We start from the raw sequence: 20,294 nt of genomic DNA, 5'->3' as shown, positions 1-20,294 counted from the left end.
AGAAATAAGTATTTAAACAAATTTATCTCTATAATTAGATGTCATTGAAATGTTGGGATTATTTTTGTAGGGAATTATATCCACATTATATTTTTTTGCCACCGTCTTTTCTTAAAACCTTATAACTGTTAACTTCATTCATTCAGGATTTACAAGCTACGACTGTCTGCAACATGACCCAAGGTCTTGCCATGTCTCACGATTCTTGTCACAATGTGCGACATTTTTAATTATTGTAATGTCAGATAATGTTGGCCCGATGTAAAAAGGCCCTTAGATTAGAACACTAGATTGTTCTAATTCTTAGAATACGTCTAAACTCCTTATTGCTGAAGTGATTAATCTCAAACTATTTCCTCTAAAAAGGTCATCAATCCACTGAAAAAAGAGAAAAAATGTTTAGCGACCTTGGTAATTTTAGTAACTATATATTATAACCTTGTTTTTTATGTATTTACATTAATTTCAGATAAAGTATAGCATTCAGATTTTTTTGATGTAAGCCAATATCATCATATATTTTCGGAGAAATCGCAGTCATCTCTCAGACGGAAACAGTAAACTGAAGTTGATTAGTTTATCAATAAGTAGATATCAAAAAAACTAATTCATGTGTGGTCTTTCAAATGTATAAGTACCCCGCAATATGGTCAAGTATCAGATTTACTATACAAACATGATGATAAATTAAATAAACATCACGAAATAAAGGCTATGCAACAAGACAAGTTAGTATATGAACAGAGACTGTTTCATAAAGAGACAGAGAGAAATAGTTTATTGTTAAAAAATTGTTACAATTTGTAGACAAAAGCTTGTAAATCCAAGAAACAATTTTAAAAATAACTAAATAAAGATACAAATACGATAAAATTTCAATGTACAATAGGAAACTGATATGAGTAGCAAAATTATACGTAATAGCAATAGGTAATAAATTACGAGGGGGTGCCAAAAGTAACGGAATAGCATTGCCATGGGTGGAGCTTTTATAGTACTGATTTCGTAGCCAGCTCAGTGCCGCGCGGGCTGTTGACCTGCCACGTTCTGTTCGTCATTAATGATAATTTTTTCTAGTGCTGTTTCACTGCTGCTTCGTTTTTTTATGATGGCAAATTTAAGTGAACAACGTGCCGCTGTGAAATTTTGTTTTCTACTCGGTAAAAACGCTGCTGAAACTGTTTTAATGTTGAAAAATGCTTACAAAGATGATGCTATGGGGAAAACTCAAGTGTATGAGTGGTTTTCTCGATTTAAAAATGGCGACATGTCGATTGATGACAAACCTCGCTCTGGACGTCCATCAACTGCCCGAATCGATGAAAATGTTGAAATAATTCGAGAGATTGTGCGCACAGACTGTCGACAGACAATTGATCAACTGTCTGAAATCAGTGGAATATCTCGGAGCTCGGTTCAGCAAATAGGTGACTGGTTCTTCCACTTTGACAACGCACCTGCACTCTCAGTCATCACTGTTAGCCAGTTTTTGGTTAAAAATAACATGTTTTCGCTTTCCCACGCACCTTTCTCGCCTGAACTGGCTCCGTGCGACTTTTTTTGTTTCCACGCTTGAAAAGGAGCATGAAAGAACGGCGATTTCAAAACATTGAAGACATCAAGAAAAGAACGAGACAGGAGCTTGCAGCCATCTCTAAAGATAAGTTCAAACAATGTTTCGAACAGTGAAAGCACCGCTGGGATAAATGTATTACTTGTAATGGAGAGTATTTTGAAGGGGATAAGGTTGTTTTGTAAATATATAGCATTTAAAAAATAATTTCGGTTATTTTTGCGTACACCCTCGTAGTATATATGTCCATAGCTAAATTAAACCAGTATGCAGCATGCCCGGAATTAATTATTATTATTAGAATAGAAATCGTTTACAGAGTAGAAGCCACTTTCCAGTAAATATGCCCACAAATTATTGAAAAATGCGGGAAAAGATGATATCGATTTGAATTCAATTTGCAAGTGATTGTGCATTTTTCTGCATTGTAAAAAATTGAGCCCTTAACTAATTCTGAGCGTGGAGTAGGTAGGTAAAGGTCGGGCTCCGCATTCTTAAGTGCATAGCCGTGGAACGACCTACCTGAAATTGGAGAAGCGTGCTTACGAATTAGGCACACAGATTCGAAGATGAATGAGGTAGGAAGAGGGGCATAATATACTATTGAGGAGGTGGATAAGTTCAGTTCTTTGGAAACTGCTCTTTGCGCAAAACAGGAGGAACTAATTTTTTTAGATGAAATAAACAGAAAATCAGAACAAATTTTTTAAAATTATTGATGAGTTTTGAGTGTGAATATATACGAAATGATTCTCATATCAAAGTCAACAAAACCACTATAAATCATTGTTAATGATATTTGCCACTCTTTCTGATTTCCATTTCATTTCTTCTGAATTCAATTTCTTCCTATCTGGCATCTCATAATTTTGTTTGGGATCTATTATTTTTACTAGTACTGTTAGTATTTTGATGTCTTGTAAGCTTTTCCATATTTATTCCCTAGCTACAGTGTGAAAAACCGCTCTCAGATCTATTTGTATTATATATAAATTTTTTTATTTCTGAAATTTCTCTCTTAGCATAAAATATATGTTATATTTGGTTTGTCTGACCAGATAAAAAGCTACTTGCTCGTCTTTTAAGGTATGCTCTAGATTTTGTTTCAACCAAACATATCTGACTGTTATTTTCACAACTACATTTAACAGTAATTCATGTACTACTTTTCATGTGCTATCATGAATCCGAGGCAGGTGCTACAAATTATTGCGATAATGATGTTTAAAAGTTGCGACTTTCAACCTCATATTATTTAGAGCACATTCACAGTTATAACAGCATTTCCCTAAAATCCCTTAGAATGTGGCTTTGCTACATTCTCTTATATAGTTGAAGCTCACTGCCAAATTCATTCAAACACGCTACTTAGAAAGGTAAAGTCTCTGAACGTTTGATCTAGGACAGAATCTGGATCTTCTATTCTGAGAATAATTCAAATCCAAAGTTCCACTTCCAATTCAAGCCCTAACAATAAAACCACAACGCCTTCACCTATCTTCACACAATCATAATCGAAGCAATAAAGATAAAAACACCGTTTCCATGTTAGTCCAAAAATATTTCAAACTAATCTGATACACGAACTTTCTAGAAAGGATCCGTCTACCATACCCCATAGTAAATCTGATATCTTTATATCTTATCGATCATTCCGTACGTCAAAATCACTAGTCACCCCTCTGACCGGCGTTCAACAAGGCTCCATATTAGACCCTCTTTCGGCTCTCTCCTATACATCATTTATATGTATAATACTCATGTATTCTAAAAGATTCGGTCCAATTCTATGCAGATAACCACACTTATATCTTCCGTTTCTAACATTCGTTCTCTCGGAGTCGGATCCCGAAATCCCCTAAAGCAATTTTTGCATTGATGCGGAAAATAGAGGTATACTTAATTCACAAAAAAACCCTAGCCTTTGATTCTAACCATCCCAACATCCTGAGCGTGATACTGTTACTAAGTATTTTCTTCTAGACGCTTTGGGAAAATAGCTTCAAGAACCGCAATACTTGTAATTGAACGGTCACTATGGACAATGTTAGGAAGCAAGCTCCAAAAAAACCCAACCCTTTATTCTACTTCCTATATAGAACCATAATGGAATAAAGAGCAAATGTCCATTGCATCTCATCAAATTACATTGTGGAAGGGCTCTTGTTTTGCGAGCAATCAATCCGCTGATACAATTAGTTAATGGGCGATTCAACTCTCGCACACTATTTATGTCAATATAGACATAACCTCAATTCCAAGCCACCTAAATAACCTATATGGTCGATACTTGATTCGGACCATGTTATCAGGCAATTGTTTTTCTAAAAATTCCCCTGATATACTAGTTACCAAGGGCTTCCTGATAATTTCCCAGCGTTCCTAGACGATTTCTTACTCGCCATTAAATGAACTATAACCTTTATCTAACCACAGAGTCTCTGCGATTTTCTTGAACTCTGGTGAACTGATGCGTCATCCAAATGGTCGACGAAAGGGAATAATATAGCCGTAACTGTACCCAAACTCTCACTTAGTCACTACACCCCAAAATCCTTTTGGATCTTCTTCATTCTCTGCTATATCTTTTTCTCTCAAGATAGTTGGCGGACTCACGCTATATAAGAAACAACACCCCCAAAGAAATCAACCCAATACCAGCTCTGCACGGGATAATCCTTCCTATATCAGAGCTACTCTTAAAACAAACCATATTCTAAATAAAAATTTCCCTCCTTTCAGCCAAAATCGTTTTTCTTCTATTGCTCTGTCATTTATGACGGATATCTTCCTACTGTTGTTCCGATTTGAACAAAATATTATGGAAGGTCTTGACGACAGTGAAGCATGCGTTTCAAAGTATACAAGCAATATATTTTGACCTATTGCAGAATATCCGACGTTCGATTTTATATGATTCTATTAAGGAGAGAAACATGCAAAATTAAGTGAACTGTGCATATAATCCTAACCTTCACTATTTCTTGTTATTCAAATGTTATAGAGCAGTTGTTTAAATATCCAATATTCACTTTAGAAATTCACACGATTAACTGGGATATCGAATGCAAAACATGGCTATTTGATTTACAAATATTTAAACTGACTTGTTAACTACCGATACTGGTTAAACGATTAATTTAAATTGTAAATCAGGCAAGTTTCAAATTGAAATGCCCAGTTTGCTAATTATTTAACCACTAAATTGAATTAGGTACAATAATCATTAATTATTCAAAATAGCTCTACTAACTCATTTATTAATGATAAAGTTATATTGAAATATACATAAATTGAACAAAGTATGCTTAATTCGATGTATGTATGCTTGATTAGGTGACGATTTAAAGAAACCTGAAAGATCTATTGCACCCCTTCCTCCACTAAGTTTCTGAATAGAGGGAGAGAGAGATCAGTAAATCTATTTGACATTTTTTATTCTGAGGGTAGTTAATTGGATGTTTTGGCATTGAATTTTTACCAGATCAGAGGTAGATATTGTCAAGTAAATGTCCAAATTCTTTCTTCTAGTTAACTAGTTAGTTAGTTAACTAGTTTACTATGAATGGGTCTTTCAGTTGAGTTAAGATTGAATAGCTCTTTTTTGTAATTTGAATATAGATTCGAAAAGGTGCAAACTACAAGACCCTCAGAAAAGCAAACCATAGCGAAGATGCGATTCGAACGAGTAGTAAGTTGTTGAAGCAGTACGAGAATGGAACAGATTTAATGGCAAAACAAGCAGAAGATACTTTTTTCATTAAGTTTTTACATATACAAACCATTCAAGGACACCGTCAATATGTAGACCAAAAAACTTTGAGGATCGCATTAAGTCATTGTTGAGTTTCAGAGGTTTGCAAACTTCTTTGTTTAATAAAACTAAAATTTTATCAGTTTGAACAGAATCTGTTCGTGTTAGACCAGGATTTAATACTAATGAGATCTTTGCCCATGGTAGAATGTGAAGCTTGTATAACTGAATCACTCCAGGTTACACTGGTGTCTTCCACAAATAAAGTGAATTTACCATCAATTCTTAAGTCTGTGACATCAGTACTATGTACCAAAGAAAGAATTGGACTTAGAACTGAACCCTCCGTTACACCCCTGTCAACTGGTAAATTACTTGAAACTTTACTATTAGCTCTTACTAGTTGATTTCTACATTCAAGGTAAGATACAAAGCATTTCAAAGGAACACATGTGATGCCCTAATTCTCCAGTTTGTGAATGAACACATTCGAAGGCATTAGTGAAGTCAGAAAAACAGAAGAAGTCTTCTACTTTACTACTACTTTATTTCGGTTCCTCTAATTAATTTAGGGATATCCTCTTCCTGTTCTATCTAGTATGCTGCCAAGTATCAAGTCCTAACGTTCTGTAGTGCTGTGGATTCAGCAATTATGTGGATGATTACCTCTTTAACCGACAAAACGTGCAGTTTGAATTTCTTCTGATATCCATTCAGGAGGCGCTTTGATTCGGTGATCATGCTTTGCTATATCATTGTCTGTATGTAGTATAAGTGATTACTAGTTTCGACAGCAACCTGGGCCGCAATGAGTATCACTCCAATAACGAAGAGGACTTTTATGGAGGATGTGTCCTACAACCTATTCGGCAAAATGTCATTGTATGAAAGCAATCTGGCATAATTTTAGTCCCATTTCTCCTTGCTGAGAAGCCTTACCATAAATATACAAGGTGTCTCAAAAGGAAGTTCACATTAACAATTTTGACAAATAAAAGGTTGATTCAAAACATGTTTGCTTCGTATAAAAATCATTTGCTTGGAAATTTATTTCTTAAAAATAACATAGTCGAAATGTTGCACTAACAGCTTTTATTTAATCGAGCACTAAAATAGATGCCTGGGGATATCAGTTTATTATCGTAAAGTTTAAATTTGACATAGCCCCATGGGAAAAAGCCGATAGGTGTTAAATCGGGATTGCGTGAAACCAACTTATGTCATCTATCCTGGAGATCAATTTCTCAGGAAAAATTTCACGTACTTGTTGAAGAGATCTATTGTACGTGTATGAAATTGCTCCGTCCTACTGGAACGATGTTATTCGGTTATAACCATTAAAGCTTTGCAGTTCAGACACGAATGAGTCATCTAGCATCTGCACATTTTGTAATTCAGTGTAAGTGTGGCTCTCCTTCAATCTTCAAAAAAGTAAAGACCTATAATTCCTCGCGCTGACATTTCAGGGGTTTCTGATATTTGTGTAATGAATTGGTTGCACTCCAGTAGCGGCAATTTTGCTTGTTGACGTGTCCGTTAAAATGAAGATGATGGTAAACATTGGAAAGCACTCTGACCAGCATTCTGAGGCTTCAATTCTTGCAACAACTGAATTTTGTAAAGCTGCAACCTCAACTTCTTGAGTCAAAAGCGAATGATGATCTATTTAATAGGTCCACAAGTACTGTTGTTCGCATCGTTCATAGACAGAAGCTGCTTTTTGTTTAACAGATCTATGAGAATTTTATACCGCCTATACAACTATTCTTATAACTTCCAAAATATTCGTGGGAATAGATGAACTATTCAAGTTTGTTTCATTTCAGCTTTATTATATTTGTAGCATGATGCTTTCATCTACCTAACTTATCTTTACTTTAGACGACATTTTACATTTTCTTTCTAAATCAGCTGATCGATTCATAATACGACAACGGCAATGAAATTAGCAGAATGTGATGTCATTGTGAGTCATACCAAACTGTGAAGTAATGTTGATACAAGTGACAATTTTGGTTGATTAGTTAGTGACCATTATTAGCTAAAAGATGCGGGACAGTTTGTTTATATCGTTATCTAGAAGATGTTGATTAGTTAAGGGTTAAGTTAATTCGTGTATCGGCTATTTACAGACAGGATAAAATAATTAGTTCCACAAAGAGAACAACGCAATTAACAATTACCTTTCTCGATTGAATAAATTTGTTTGTCGATAGGAAATGCAAAGACTTCTTTGAATACCGCATGCGGAATGACTAACGTTTTTATGTATAAATAAAGACAAACGTCCGCGATTAATTTATTCGCTGAAAAGATACTGTTTATTACGTAAGAACTTAAGCTATTAAACTAACTTGACAATAGCTGATTATACAGTTCTAGAAAACTACGACACATTGTGAAATGTAAAAATTTAACCAACTTACAGTGGAAATTTTCATGAACGTCGCGATTATAATAATATAATAATAATAATTCAATATAAATAATCTTTTTGATATCCAACTGGTTTTAGTTAGGTAAGTAGGTGTTTCCCCTTTAGAAGAAGGGCTGCTGTTCACAGCTGATCCATTAATCCCATTCCTTTTGAAAAGTCTAGAATGTGGGATCGCTTTAATTGCCAGAGATCTTCGTCTTCTATTTCATACGCTCTCAGATGTAGTATTCAGGAGTTTCACACTTCGAGAGAATGTGGATAGAGGTTTCGTCCTTTGTACAACAAAATAAGCCGCATTATCTGCTAGATCTAGCCTCTTTAGATGTTTGTTAGGACGACAGTGTCCCGATAGAACTCCTGATAGAATTCGCAGAATTCGAAAATTGTTGTTACTTAGGTTGATACATTCTACTCCTGTTATAGTTTCCCAGAAGAGTCTTTGCTTGTCTCGGCCCTTCTAGTTTGTCCCTATAATTGGTTTTGCTTTTATCTACCTTCTTTTCCAGTTTCTATATTTCCATTGTTCTGTAGTTGATACCACTATAGATTCTGTAGATTTCAAGCAAGAATGGCTTGTCTAATCAGCTATTTCATTTCCATTCGCTCCGATGTGTTCCGGAATCTATTGTAGGATAATTTTATTTTTCTTGCCTAGCTCATTTAATTTTTTAGGCATTTTTCTCACCTAACCTAACCAAACGAGTTTGGATTTTATGATATTGGAGCCTACAACACTAATAGCCGCTTAACTATTAGACAGGATGATGATCTCCTGTTTGCGATAGTTCCTCTCTAGATTGAATTGAACTAATTTTTCAATTTCATAAATTTCTGCTTGAAAAATGCTTGGTGTGCTGCCGAGGCTCCCAGAGTGTTTGGTTTTGGGCCTGTACACTCCTATTCCTGTTCCGTCTGCTATTTTTGATCCGTCCGTATACCACTAAACGGCATTTCTGTTCATTTCTTGTATTATGTTTTGATCCCACTTCTCGTAAAACTATTGAGAAATATTTCATGACCTGAGCTGCACATAAGCAAGCCAGTCTTTTTACCTTCTAGTTATTTTTCTTCGTGCTATTCAGACCAGTTTTAGTACCTCAAACCACTGCCCCATATGTGATGATTGATCTCACAATTGCCACGTACATCCACCTTAGAATCTTTCGGTTACAACCTCATTCCTCCCTGCAAAGTTTCTGCATACCGTCAGACCTTCTGTGACTTTGGTTATTTTATCGAATTAGTAAAATTTTACATTAAACAATATCTTAGGTACAAGTACCAGAATTTGATTTGACTTTGGACATAAACGTTCCCAATAAATATCCTTCTTGGTTGCAACTCTTTTGGCTTTTTTTAAATTCAAAGCTCTTGCAATGGATCATTGAGAATATCATGAAAAATTAATTCTAACCTTACCTTTTCTAAAGAGAGACAAAACAAAATTCTTTTGGTAAACGTCATATATGTAATACTCCTATATGGACAGTTCTTATGGGAGAAAACGTCTCTACGTTACGGTGCTGACAGTATTCGTTTTCTCTCTCGTTCGAGATACATTAACTGTACCGCGCCTGCATAAAAATTCTCTAAAATATCAGTAGTGAGAAAATATTAACTAACTAACCCTCCACTTATAGAAATATAGAAACTGTCCATGTAGAAGTATTACATATATGATAAAAGTATGATCAACGGATGGATTATTAAAACCTGATGTTCAAATGAATGTGTTTCATATTTTGGACGTTCATTTTATATCTATTCCAAACTTCACGTTTACATTGTATGTATTTGTGATAATAAATGGGCATAATTATTTATAAGGTATATTATTAATCTGCTGTATTAAATCGCAAATTATTTCTTAATTGCGGAGTGCAGTTACACGATCGACTTTGGCATTTTTAACCCGATCACGTGCAATATACGTGAATTAATTGTCTTGATACTTCATATCAATTCAGTTCCGGGTGAATTGTAGATTTGGCGAAAAATGTGCTTATCAATTTTGCTTCATAGAGTAATCAAGTTTGATCGCTCTTGTGCTCTAAAAAAATTCACGTTATTTAGATAACTTCTGAATCTTGATAGTATAATGTACTCAAGTTATCCTTGCATTTGTAACAGTTTTTTGTATGGGAAACGTGAATAATACACTCTAACGTTTATTTATAATCTTCATATCAAAACATGCACAGTAATCCTAATACGACTAAAATTCTTCGAACACTTTTATTACTCATAGGTTAAAGTAGTTGGTGTTGCTTCATGCAAGTGGAATTAAAAAGGTTAATGTAACTTTATCTGTTTTTTATTTATTAACCAATTTTACAGTATCTAAATAGTTATGTATTTTAAATTAACCATATCATCATTAACATTGCGAAAAAATAGAATAGAAATTAAAGTTGTGAGGTTATGACTGAATTTTGGTGATATGATATGATGAATTGGATGAATTCTGTAGCGTTGTTTATTAAATAAATTACTCATATTTACTGTAACTTGTTAAAGTGGTATAAAAGTAGAATATTGAACTTTTATAATTGAGAAAATTTTCAATTAAACATCCTAACTAGGGTTACGAAATACAGTATTTTCCAAAATAAGCTATATATATATATATATATATATATATATATATATATATATATATATATATATATATATATTATTTTGTATGGATTGAAGCCTCAAATCCATGGAAACGTAATAAATCCATATCTTCAAAATCACTGACATATTTTTAATTTACACATCTAATAACAACTAATAGTACTGACTACCGTCAACTTATTGGTGACCGTAATAACATATGTGTCTACCTATTATAACAAGTAATCTTATTAACCCTTAACTACTGATGTGAGGTCACCATCACCCCAGAAAAATTATAAACCCAATGACACTCACCGTATACTTACCGTATATTTTCGCTATCACCTTGATATAATCAATACCTTCAGGATAGTAGAAGTTGAACCACCAACTGCGATTAAAATTTTATTGTTCATAGTGCAAACTACAGTTAAAGTTTCGAGGTAGTCATGGTGACCTCACAACCGAAAATGTGAAAGTACAAAGACATTCCATTTGTCTTGTATGTGCAAAAAACCATTTGCTTAGAATGTATTATCTCCAAAAGGGAAAAATAATCAATAGCGAATACTACATAGAGTTTTATATCGTTTGAATGCAAAGAAATCAAATCAAAGAATCAAAGAAAAACGGCCTCATATGTCGAAGAAAAAGCCGCTGTTTCACCAAGACAGTGTACCGATTCACAAGTCGATGGCAACGATGGTTAAATTGAACGAATTACACTTAGAATTAGCTCCTCATCCACCGTATAATCCAGATCTGGCCCCCAGTAAGATATTCAGCTCAAATGAAGAAACAATTTCTGAAACTCAAGCCTATTTTTAGGCAAAAAACAAATCCTAGAGCGGCAACATGAAGTTAGATTACACTGATGAATAAAATCAATTTTTTGCAAAAAATGTGTTTCTTTTAGTTGGTCACTTATTAAGAGATGAGCGGTGATAGCTGGGTACTTACAAACTCTTTCAAAAGCAAAATTCTTGTAGCAAAAATAAAGTACCACTACGCAGGGCCAGAGGTGTCACCAGACAAAATCGAATAAGAAACGAAAGGATAAGAGAAGACTAGAAGATGAAGATGTTGAGTTAGCCACACTCTTATTGAGGATTGGTTTATTTCCAATTGCTGCAGTTTTTTGAAAAATTATGGATAATTATTTCATTCGTTTTTTATCTATTTTATGTCAATTTCGTTAATTATATCAATAGTTTTTTCTACCACTTGCTTCTTGGCAGTTCTCACTTTATTCATCAAAAATTGTAAGATTTCAGAAACATGATCTTTTTATTAATCAAACTAATTTCATTTCACATTATTTTCCATTTTCAAATATGTGGATGGTCACCATAACCTCAGCTCAGTAATTATGTTCCAAATAAGCTTCAACAGTAGTTAATGGTTAATTTTCCAACGACCTTCTGGTTCGACAATCGTCATAATTTGTTACCTCATTTATTTTTACAAACACTTCAATTCTTTGTACTTTTTGAATTTTTTAACAATGTCTTGTCTGAAGTAAGAGTGTGCTCTGTTTTATAAATTCAATTCTTAGGTTAATATAAATCAAAACATTTTTTTTTATTAATGACATACTACTACTGTGTCTCTCTTCCTACTATTTTGAATTCAAAACTGAAAAAATCCCTTCTATAGACGCCCAACTGTCGGGAATAGAAAGCAGGAGTTAAATTACTTTAAAGTTATTTCAAGTATTTTCTAAATATGCTATCATTTTTTCAGTAAACACTCTTTTACATTTGCAAATATATTTCTGAGTGAGAAATATTGTTCATTGTGGTGCTCAATTTTTTTCTGTTCAGTTTCTGATGGAGTAATGAAATTGGAGCATAATGGAGGAGGCGAAACTTTCTCACAAAACAAACAAATGTGTGCTTCCTCCAGATCTTCATCGGCGAGAATCATCAGGATTGGATGTTTTCCCTGGCGTTTTCAAATTTTCCAGCTCATTTATTTAAGGTATGAGGTTATTATGGCTGTTTTTCCTTGGAAAAACTAGACATTTGATCACGAGATTCTGCACGAATGAAAAATTCAGGAGAAGAAAAACACTAGGTTTAGGTTCTGGGACGATTGTTCTATCCACTTTTGGTATGACATGCTAGTAACATTCGCTGATTAACTCTGTTCTAGCTGAAGTGGAAGATGTCGTTGTAGCTTCAGATAAAGTTGTGACTGTTGTTATTGAAATCATACATGGCACTGCTCCATATTGAATACCTTCGGCTGCTGATACCCTATGATGTTCCACATTCTATGAGTCTGCAATATTTTGTATGTTCGTAGTTTTGGCAAAAGTAAAATCATTAGTGAAATTATTTTGGTTATAGGTCCATATACCTGATTTTCTAAATGCATTAATACCGTTGGACATTGTAGCCGTCTGAACGTATGCATTGCCAAATATTTCACTTATCTGGAATACATTTACCACACATCCAGGATGTAATTTCAACCAATCTGTAACAGCATGATCATAATAATGGCTGAGTGGTTCCATAAATGCTACGTCTGGAGGCTGCATTCCATTGAGGAGGAAAGCAGAGCATAATTAGTCCATTTTCACGAGGTAGATCTGAAAGTTCTGGCTTTAATAATTATCTCGGAAAAATCATCAGTGGGAGTGCAACCTAAAAGGTCACATTTTGGGCTCCGACTAAGCTCATCATGTTAATGCGTGTTGTCAGGGTTCGTTGCAAGATTTTGCTGCGTTTAATATGTACGGAAATTTGGTATGCTTTCAAGTTCCAAATGGGGCGCCACTCAGTTTTTAACCTAAACTGAGAAAAGTATAGAAATAAGTTGAGGTATCTTTAGAATAAAGCTACTTGTTGAAAATAAAATACAATTATTTATATTTGAAATTATAAAAAAAAAACAAGTTAAAAAAGTTACCAGCAAAACTCATGAGTTTTAGTTTACAGGAAATAATGAAATAAATTTTACAAAAAAACTAATAAGAGTTGATCTGTCCTTTAATAACACATGAAACTCCCTACTTGTCAGGAGAATACAAACAGGACCACATCCGTGGAATGCGGTCAGGATCCAATCGTCCTGGACTAGGTAGTTCCACGAGTCAAAGTTTGACGTTAAATCCAAATTAAAGTTTTAAATCCCAATAAAGTTCCTATGTCCAAAACTAGGTCCCTAATTAAATTAAAAACAAAATACAATCTTTGAAAAATTTCGCCAATTTATAGACTACTAAAAGAAATAATTTATAACTTAATTTTTTAACATTTCCTGAATGCAATATAAAAAGGTAGTTTATAATTTGGAGCCTAACCTAGTTCATATGTCAGTAATTAGAACTATTTCTGCTTTTATAAAACAAGATCTTACCTTCCTTTTTAACGAAGGGAACGTATATCTACTTCTTCTTGGACGTCAATTAACAAATTAATATTCCAGAATTTTTGAAACAGCGGAAGGCTCCTTTAGGCCGGGTAAATCCCGCTTTTCAAAAATTTCGGGAGAAATTGATCTTAACGCTACCACGGTCGCTGTCCAAATGAACAAGGTAACTACCTCTCCAATCGTCAAATTCTCAGTCAGAAATATCAATATAAAATTTGTAGCCAAATTTAAAAATTTATAATCAAATCCATAATGAAAAATTTTAAATCGGTTGACAGTCCAAAGGAATATATGAATGAAGTTAGCAGCAGACTTATTGAGCAAAATCGGGCCACACATCATGACGACAATCTAGCCAGGTGCAACAATAGCTCAATTTCTAAAACACCAGCTAACAAATCACTCATCAAAACAACCTTTAAACGGACTGAACAACCAAAAATCAATATCCACAAAATTTATGAAATACTGCACGAATAAACTCGTGAACAGTTACTAGATGTGGCTCTAACCTTCTAAGGGGAAGCAATTTGGCTTTTACAAGCAACATAAATCTGCAACCAGTTATACCACGTCTAGCAAATATGGAATAATGCTTGCGTTCTTTAGACCAAGACTTAACCTAAAAAGAATATGAACCAAATATTTAATTTGTTTATATAAAAATATTTCAACAAAAGGTCAAATTAAACTGTGCTAAATTACTTAAATTCCAGGAACCCAGTATGTCACCATCAAGTACATATAAAACTACAAAAGAGATATGAAATATAATATGTAAATATTTCTACTCAAAGATAATATGACAAAATATCTTATAAAGAAAATTATTTACAACAAGAAGTTGGTAAGTAGTATATCGTATAATGTTTATAACAACAAAAGTAACGCAAGCTGTGAGCAGTGAAAACGTTACAGGAGATTGTAGGCTGCAGCAGCGTTGAAACATTTTTCTACGGTGATAGTCTGTCCTCGTTCAGCAGATGATAACGAGTCCACTAGTTTTCGTCCTTTTCTAGCTAATATTTATCTTTCAAATATTTCAGATATGCCTAAATGTAGTTTTTTTTTCGGCCTGAAGGTAAACTAATAGTATCTTCACCCCTTTCCTTCATTCTCTTAACATATCGCCCTAAAGTAGTCTGAGGCACTGCGATTGCAGAACAAGCTTTTTTGTACCCCATCTCTTTGCTTAAAATTTTGATATATTTTTTTCATAAAATCTACCTAACACTCTCCCCATTTGGTTTTTTCCTTTTAAGTGCGTACCATAATTTTACCTGAAAAATAATAAATTAACGTTATTTAGCAAGAAAATTTAATTAACCCGAATACCTCATCTTGCCTCATAAGCCATTCTAAAAAAAATTTAACTGAAGAAATATTTAACGAATTTCTATAAACAACATACCACATATGCCCTGAACTCACATGGACGTGGTTAAACCTCACAACCTGTCTAACGACATCAAAGGGTTCAAGCCAAATCACCTGATCGGCTTCTCAAAGTACATCGGATTTTGGTAACATCAAGTGGGGCACGACGGGCCCATCTGAAGGCCTATGTGCTCAACAGCTTCAACGGCCGCTTATACCTATGAACTATGAACTGAAGATCAAAAAGGAAAAATGGGATGATCATAATTACCTTAAAATAATGACGTTTAACAAAAAATTAGATCGACGAAACGCTAAAGCAGTTTTTCGTTTGTAATCAAAAGACTCCTGCTCACAGTTTCTCTCGCATCAACCTTCGGTTGAATGAGGCTTCCTATTTCCTTATTGTTTTCTATTAATAAACGTTTTTTATGTGTACATTACCCCGTCTTACCTCACTGCCCCGTCATGCTTCCCCTTCCCCTATTAGAGGGTAATCTCTTGTTTTAAATAGAAATTGTGAATTTTGAATAACAATTGCGTCATCAAAATCAAACTTTGAACATCTGCCTATAAATAAATAAACAAGGAAAAGTGATTCAACACGATCTATACATAATATACCATCTAATACAATAAACTCGATTTCGAATGTGCCAATGTTGAAGTGACATCTTCATCCGAAATTATTGTAGTATTATTTAGCATATAAGAAAGCAATTCCTCCGAAAAAGCAGCTGTGTGTATAAAAAATTTAAGCATTATGCACAGAGGCGGCGTAAGGCGTGGGCGGTGTGAGCCACCGGTCACGGCCTCCCGGTGCTAAGGACCTGGCGCGTCACAGGCGAAAATAAATTTAAAACAGTATAGAAAATCCAAAAGTACACACCACACGATTTTTCTTATTCTAGAGTATCTGGTAGATCTTGGGCGCCAAGAAGAAATTCGCTCCACTGCATGAGCACTACACTTTTCTAATTCCCATTTCTCAAGAAAACTAAATAATTATGAAACTCAAAGTCGTTGCTGGTTGGTTTATTCAAGTGATGAAAATAAAGTTTTCTGTTTTCCATGCAGACTATTTAGCAATTCATAAAAATCAAATGGTACATGAAGGGTGCTGTGATTGGAAACACTTGAGTGATATTTTACAAAGGCATGAGAATACTGAAGAACAAATGGCCTATATGTTCCAATGGATAATATTAGAGAAAGGAATAAAGCACGGAAAAACATTAGACCAAGAAATCGAAAGACGAATTCTTGAATCTCATAAACATTGGTGCAATTTGTTTGAGAGATTAATTGATGTAATAAATTTCTTAACCTCTCATAATCTGGCATTTAGAGGTCACAGAGAATCTCAAAAAATAGACAAAAAAAGTAAGAATTCTGGTAACTTATTCTGGTAACACATTAATAATAAACAATTGCACACCATTATCTAAGCCATGATATTCAAAATGAATTAATTACATTGATATTAAGCACAATTAGCAGTAAAGTGATTGGTACGATAAAAGAGGCAAAATATTATTCTTTTTCACTCGACTGCACTAGAGACTGTCAAAATTACAACTAATTAAAAATTATTTAAGAAATACTATGGGTCAAGAGAGGCTTTCAGCTTTTGCAGTTAAATTACGAACCAATCATTAAGAAGTTCAGTAAAATCAAAAGTAGAAAATTTTTGTTTCTTCCATTATTTTTTCTTCTCATTTTAATGATTAAAAAACGGTTTAATTTCAAGTGATTTTTCATTTTATAATCCCTCCTTCTTGCACCATAAGAGGGCCTCACAAAATGCATTAAGTTTACGTCTTGCGCCGCCACTTATTATTATGCACAACAGTCAATAGCTTTCATTTTGTATGAATTTTTTGACGAACACAACAACACATCAATGCAATCGACTAATAGTAATTCGAGTCCCACCTGGTATCATCGAATGTTAAAATCTAAGTTTATCTATAGGTTATCTACCTGCTATCAAGTCGAATTTTCAACCACCCATGCTATTTATGGTGGCTTTTACCATAAATTGTCATTATCTATTGTAAGTCGTATATCCTGACCATTTCAAAAACTAGTTTGCCCGATGTGTATGTAATAATATTTATATTTTGTTTCAGTTGGAAAATATCAACGCGTGTTTATCGTTTCTTCGCAGCCAGCATGTCGCCGGTATCGAGAATGTTTCGGCGCAAGAACTGCGCGACGGCAAGTTGAAGGCCATTCTAGCGCTCTTCTTCGCTCTCTCGAGACATAAACAAGCGGCTAAAACTGGCGGCAGACACCAAGTCATCGCGCAACAGCAAGAGATGACTCCTAACAGGTAGGCAACTTCGAATACGAGTTTGTTATGCGGGTTGCGGAAGCGTAGGAAACGCAATTAATACTATAATGATGTTTTCATTTTTTATTTGAGAATATTGAGATTTGCTTTAATGATATTGTTGAAACAAGTTTTGACAAGAATTGTAGGCAACGAAATGTACATAATCTGAAAAATATACAGATATCTACATTGTGGCGCATATAAGTCAACATCGATTTTCTAAAAAGTACATTTTGGCCAAATTATATGATGGCCATTTTTATACGAAAATCGTTACAAAACACTGTGTATATGAATAACTAATAAATAAATGATCCTTAAGTGTGGGAAGTTATTGACGAATACAAGTTAAACTATAAAATGCATTTATTATTTTATCAATATCTTCATGTTCTGTTTTTGACTATACTTCTTTTCACATTGCATTTGACATAAGATGCTGTTGCCTACAATTTTTATTAATAATTTATCAATTTCCATAATTCGGGGTTAATTACCAACACCACCCTTATATGTATATTGGTACCTAATTTTATTGTTAGGTATCCAATACCATTTCAAACGCGTTTCAATAATTGAATTATCCTATTCAGAGACCGAGAGCCTTGATTATCAAAACAAGCTTGATATAGTGGACATTGTGGTTAGTAAAAATATCTGAAAATTCTCACTCACTTTAATCCAATTCTGAAGTGAAGAAAATGAAGCATACAATTTTATCGTTATATTTTTTCAATGAGAAAACATAATTACAGTTTCCCAATTTCAAACGAATGAAAACAAATTTAAGGATGAGAAAAAAGCCATAAAAACTATATCAGAAGCTTTGGAGGAGAAGCTTTTTTGAGGAGATGAAAACTTCAAAATTTTGAAATAAAATTTTAAATGTAATGAAAAAACAAAACTTGATATTCTAATACGATGAGTAACGTGTATCAAAACTGATAATAAATTTATAAATATCCCAGAAGATTCAAATTTCTTTTTATTAGTATTTGGGTCATTGTCAAATCGAGGAATTTCAATGTTTTGTATGAAAAAATTATAAAGCAAGTTACTTCGTCTTTCCTGATTAATTATTACTCTTAATGTAACTTAGCTATGACCCTGTGAGTTTTATTATCTAATTTCCATAAAATAAGTTGAAAGTCGAGGTTGATATCCATATATATATATATATATATATATATATATATATATATATGTATATATATATATATATATATATATATAATAATTAAATAATTGTGTATAGTTTTTCACAAAGGTTCCTAGAAGGAATTATGTTATTATATATATAATATATATATATATTATATATATATATATATATATATATATATATATATATATATATATATATATATATATATATATATATATATATATATATATATATATATATATATATATATTGTATCGGTAGATAACAATGAAATGAATATTTGAGCCTTACGTATGCAACCAAAGTAAAATCGAATCCTTCCAATCGTACCCTCCAAAATTGCTTCTCCAAGTAATTCCCTTTTTTCAAATAAACCCAGAACTCCCAAACCTTTTTAGAATCAGATCATTTCCAAGCGAATCTTCTCAGACTCCACAATGGACAATAGAAAGCGCCAAATTCATTACCGAGCTCACCTCATTTGATAAACACCTCATCAACCATACGCTAATGGATACTTTAATAATATACTCAATGAGTACGGTACGGGCTATAATTACACCAACCTCCAAATCTATGCTAAGAGCTCCTCCAACCCCATCCACTTTCACTACTGTATTGTATGCAATATATCGATCTACATATATCGCCGCTTCATCAAACGAACCTAATATCCACAGATTCCCTTAGTTCAATTCAAACTCTTCAAAAAATTCACACCACAAATTCCTTAGCAATAAAATCAAGCATCAATTGCGATAAATACAACATAACAACAAAAAAATAGCATTTTGTTGGATCCCCCACACACTGGAATGAAAAGAAACGGCAGAACTGCCCGCTAAGGAAGCTGTAAATAGTGATAGTGCGGAGTGTGTAAAATTTTTAACAACTACCGATATTAAATCAATTCCAAAGCTCAATGAATGGGAGAATTGCAAATGCTTAAACCTTCCTGCATGTGTATATTGTATGCTTTTTTATTTTGACTACCTCGACCTCCAAGAATTTGTACTCTTCACATTTGAAGTACTAGATTTAGCTATCGTATTTTTGACTAGTAGCGCTGCCTCCGTTTTCTGATGTATTAGCTCTAGCTCCATCTTCTCCATTTATTCACTGATTCATTGTGTGGCAATAATTGCAGTTCTTCGTCTATCCAGAGACCAAGACTGGTAAGTAGTTCTTATATCGCAACAGACTTTCGTCTTACAAATTAAACTGAGTGCACGATTAGTGGTACAAAAAAAGAGATAGCTTTACCAATAAGCCTAAATAATAATTTTCCTGGCGAAAAAGACGCGTTCAACTACTATGTGGAAGAATATGCATATCAGAAAAATACTCTGCTGTCATTAAGACAATTTAACAAATGTGTGGTTCTTTGTATTAATAAAGCCACTTGCAAAAAACTACATGAAAATTTCTGTCTCTAGACTGGTAATTCCAAAAGTGATCTAGGTGCCCCTTTAGAGGTCCACGGGAAACTCTACAACTGTAGTATATTTGAATTTCCATAGTTAGATGTGATTTTTTAACGAGTTGTTAATATGGTGTGAATGTATCATCTAAAACTAGTAATAAAGTTTTTGAGTGTTTACTATTCTCTAAATTTAGATCTTAAAAAGTCGCTAGTGAAATGGAACATAAGTTGAAATGTATCTATTA

The 20,294-nt window shown here is 33.6% G+C and overlaps 1 protein-coding gene across 1 annotated transcript in view; it reads left to right on the top strand.

Annotated features, from left to right (window-relative positions):
* LOC130449291 (protein sickie) overlaps window positions 1–20,294 on the top strand; it is a 564,400-nt gene that overhangs the window by 259,829 nt on the left and 284,277 nt on the right. Inside the window, exon 5 of the mRNA XM_056787013.1 lies at window positions 17,256–17,458. Within this exon, the coding sequence (XP_056642991.1) occupies window positions 17,256–17,458 (203 nt within the window). The remainder of the gene's footprint in view (window positions 1–17,255; window positions 17,459–20,294) is intronic.

Source organism: Diorhabda sublineata, chromosome 10 (genome assembly GCF_026230105.1).
Source record: "Diorhabda sublineata isolate icDioSubl1.1 chromosome 10, icDioSubl1.1, whole genome shotgun sequence".
Classification (NCBI taxonomy): Eukaryota; Metazoa; Arthropoda; class Insecta; order Coleoptera; family Chrysomelidae; genus Diorhabda; species Diorhabda sublineata.
This window is presented reverse-complemented; position numbering and strand designations above follow the sequence as displayed.